At 36.5% G+C, this 3,719-nt stretch overlaps 1 protein-coding gene across 1 annotated transcript; it reads right to left on the bottom strand.

Moving 5' to 3' along the window:
* Positions 1 to 1,993: 1,993 nt before the first annotated feature.
* LOC111374878 lies at positions 1,994 to 3,196 on the bottom strand. Its single transcript, XM_022997637.1, has 4 exons — positions 2,800 to 3,196; positions 2,618 to 2,715; positions 2,465 to 2,572; positions 1,994 to 2,365 (listed from the first exon to the last, which is right to left on the bottom strand). Exons 1-4 carry the CDS (start codon positions 3,194 to 3,196, stop codon positions 1,994 to 1,996), a joined length of 975 nt encoding a protein of 324 aa, XP_022853405.1.
* Positions 3,197 to 3,719: the final 523 nt, after the last annotated feature.

Below are 3,719 nucleotides of genomic sequence, written 5' to 3'. Positions count from 1 at the left end.
ATAAAGACCTCGATCAGTTATAAATGAGGTATGTTCTTTATTTGGGCCGTACATTAGTATCAGGTTATATCCGAAATATGCATACATGAAGCTAAGTAGTTCATGTACGGCAGTGGCGTCCCCATTTGATCTGTTCTTGGCAAAGGAAAACTGTCTTTTGGGCATGCTTTGTTGAGGTCGGTAAAGTCTATGTATACCCTCCAATCTCTGTTGTGTTTTTTCATAAGGACCGAATTTGCGACCCACTTCGATTATTTGGCCTCACGGAGGAAACCGTTATGCAACAATTTTTGCACCTCTTTGTTGAGTACTTCATATATATATATATATATATATATATATAATATTTATTTATTTATTTTATTTTATTTTTTTGTAAAGACATCCACATATCCTTAGTGACTTTTTAGGGTCCACCAAGGAAGGTTGATGGGGGTTAAGGGTTCCCCAACCATATTTATTTCATAAAAATCAAGAATACACGGAAGGAGGGGGGCATGAACCTGACCTCCAAAAAGCAGTGATGCAACAAATGAATGTAATAAATGAAAGCAATAAATGAGGAAGTACTACTTCCCTATACAATAAAGAATAGCCTAAATTACGAACCTCTAAAACTGGGCAATCCATGTCTGTCGATCCGCACTATCACCCTGAACTGAAAGATCCACCTGTAATTTGTGGCATGCGATCTTGTGGTCCATTCCTCTCATATCCCCGTGATTCCAGGCGAAGACATCAAGGTTTTGTCTAAGGAAGGCCACAATTTCGTTTCGGGTGGATGGTTGTAGCTCGCTCCCGACTTTGAGCTCCTTTGTTGGGTCCTTGGCACAGACTTGAACTTCTTCTAGTTCTTTGACGGGGTCTTTTCCTTCGATCCTGATCCGCGGGTCTAGTGGAATGAGCTCGAATTTCCATACGTTTGCCTTATGCACTCTTGAGGAGTTGCGTTAATGGCTGGTACAGGTTTCCCTCATGGCGGTCGTTTGAGGGTCCTGCCGTCGTATAGAACTTGGTGGTGTATTCGTTTCATAAGGGTGGGTGTGAAATGGATTTCTGGAACTTGAGCTACGACTCATGGCTCTCGAATTTTGTGGAGAGAATAAGACTATTTTTCACAATTAGGGCCCTCTTTCAAGCGCCAAACTGTTGACGTCAAAATTAGTAAGGTTAATCTTAAGCCAACTTTAAAAAAAAAAGGCGATTTATTATTGAAAAAAGACCACAAAATATGTTTAGAGAGCGTAATTATACCTTAAGTTGTTATATGAAATCACTTGCCCTTTACAAGAGTCATATTTAACTATTTATACATAGTTTCAACCGACATTACATTAAATCAGTCGAATCAGCAACAGTACCGAGATCGGAACTCGGGTCACCGGATTTTCTTGTGATTGGTCGATGAGGCCGGTGGCCATGTGTCAATGTTTTCCCCAGGTAATGATGACCCGCAAGGGGCTGGAAGTTGATGACTTAGGATTGGTTGTTCCGGGCGATGATGATGTCACCTGTGGCAAGTGTATTTGATTGATAGGGTAATGTGACAAAGGGTAATCATGATATTTTTTTGAGATAACGGCGGGATTGTCCGACCTGGGAGTAAGGACCGAACTCACATTTAACCGAGGTGGGGTTGACGAACTGTTTTTATTAGATTGGAGTTCGGATGTCAACATCAAGCGTTTAACCTTGTGCTTTGCAAAGCATGGCCTAATCAAGAATTGAATTCTTTTAAATGAAATTGAAGTTTCATTACTTTTCAGAGGTACAAAAGGAATTCTCGGTAAGAAAACATATTTTCGACAACATTCGCCAAATGTAATTTTAGCAAGAATTACATTCTTATCAAATTTTCTACAAGTAAGGCGTGTTCCATTGCATAGCCTCTAGAAGGATTGATATTCCGCAATAATATCACAAGACAGTTTATCTTAAGCTTCAATTTATGTGGTGGAATACCATTTGAAGTCAAAGTATTCAAAAAATCTTCTTATAAGCTCTGTTCTGATTTGTCAATCGCTTCATCAAAACTATAGTATATGTGAATTTCACTAGGAATCTGATCAAGTAAAATTCTGTTAATAGGATCGACACATTCATTTCTAAGCGTAAGAATGACTCGATTTCCCGTCATATGTAAATTATCAACATATGCTTCTATATTCAGAAAAACATGATTTATCAAAATTTTGAGAGATGTAATTTCATCCTCAAATGGTATGATTATATTGTTTGGAAGCTGAATGCAGTTACAACTGTGTTCTTGCTCTGTTCCATTTCCAACTTTGAGTAAATAATCACAAAATATGGGATCCAATTTCGCTCTTATGTTCTCAACCAACGGTAGATGTGAATATAAAGGCTATAGCTCAGAGAAGACTAAGCTAGCTTTCATTATGTCTTCTTTTTTCCCTCTTGGTATCGCTGGTAAAACTTGTCAAAAATCTTCTCCTAGAATGACCACTTTTTCACCAAAAGGCAAGTTACAATCAGTAATATCTCTGAGCATTTTAGCAACAGCTTCAACGGCACAACGATTCACCATAGGTGCTTCATTCCAGATTATTAACTATGAAATTTTCAACAAAATCCCTAGAATTGATTGCTCACTTACAGAACAGCTAACTTTACCAACTGTTTTCAAAGGAATTTTAAATCTTGAATGAGTTGTTCGACCTCTAGGTAAAAGAGATACAGATACTCCAGAAGACACTGTCGCTAAAGCAATTAAATTTTGAGACCTCGCACCAGTTAGGAGAGCTTTATATAAAAAAGTTTTGCCCGTTCATCCTGGACCATCAATGGAAAAGACCCCATTCGATTTGGAATTTACTTTTTCCATAATTGTATCGTACGCAAATTGTTGCTCATTATTTAAGCTTGCTGCACGAGCATAACCTCCTTTTATATCCAAATTTATTGTCTCTTCTGCAACCATTCTTCTCAATCTTTCATTTTCATCTATATTTACACCGAACAGTACTATTTCATAGTGATTTATGTTTTGACCCGATAATTCTAAAATAGAATTGATGTCTTGTAACGCTCGTACTTCAGCAACCCCTAAAGGTATATTTTTACATACATAATCATCGATCATATAAACTTTAAATTTATCCCACAGTAGTTTTGGATGATTAGGGTTACAAAGTGTAAGAAGCGAAGCAAAAAGACGTCTTAAAGAAGTAGGCATTTCATAAACAATAGTTTCAGATAAATATTTTTCACAATGATTGTCTTCGCCTAACAAACCATGTAAAAGTGTTGCCTCTCGATATGTACTAACAGTTGTACCGTTTGAAGTTCGAAAATCACGAAATGATGTTGGACCTCGAATATGATTGAGAAGAATGCGCAAAAAATATCGTTCTCCTTCAAATGGTTTAGCCGTTACAATTCGTCCTAGAACAATATGTTTTTTTTTTTTTTTTTTTTTTTTTTTTGGAGTCCAAATCTTCTTAGTTGAGTTCCAAGCAAAATGTGTTGGAAAATCTCGATATAACAGTGTATGAGCAAATTCATTTACTTGAAAAAAACTGTTAACATTGTTCTTTTTGTATTTTCATTCTCATTAACAGTAGATAAATTGTCTTCGTCATCATATCTTACTTGATGGTTTTTTATATGAAGTTGTAAAGAATAAACAGTTGGATAATTTTTGCCACATCGAAAGAAAAAATTATCTACATAGTTTCAGGTGGAGTTATCCATCCAGT

Source organism: Olea europaea, unplaced genomic scaffold (assembly GCF_002742605.1).
Source record: "Olea europaea var. sylvestris unplaced genomic scaffold, O_europaea_v1 scaffold1302, whole genome shotgun sequence".
Lineage (NCBI taxonomy): Eukaryota > Viridiplantae > Streptophyta > Magnoliopsida > Lamiales > Oleaceae > Olea > Olea europaea.
Note: the sequence above shows the minus strand (reverse complement) of the source record. Positions and strands in the feature narration are given on the sequence as shown.

Coding starts and splice junctions, on each gene's coding strand:
- LOC111374878 (XM_022997637.1), bottom strand. CDS start 3,196: ATGCCTACTTCTTTAAGACGTCTTTTTGCTTCGCTTCTTACACTTTGT. Junction 2,716..2,799: donor TGGGGTCTTTTCCATTGATG/GTCCAGGATGAA, acceptor CTTTAGCGACAG/TGTCTTCTGGAGTATCTGTA. Junction 2,366..2,464: donor TGCCTTTTGGTGAAAAAGTG/GTCATTCTAGGA, acceptor TCTGAGCTATAG/CCTTTATATTCACATCTACC.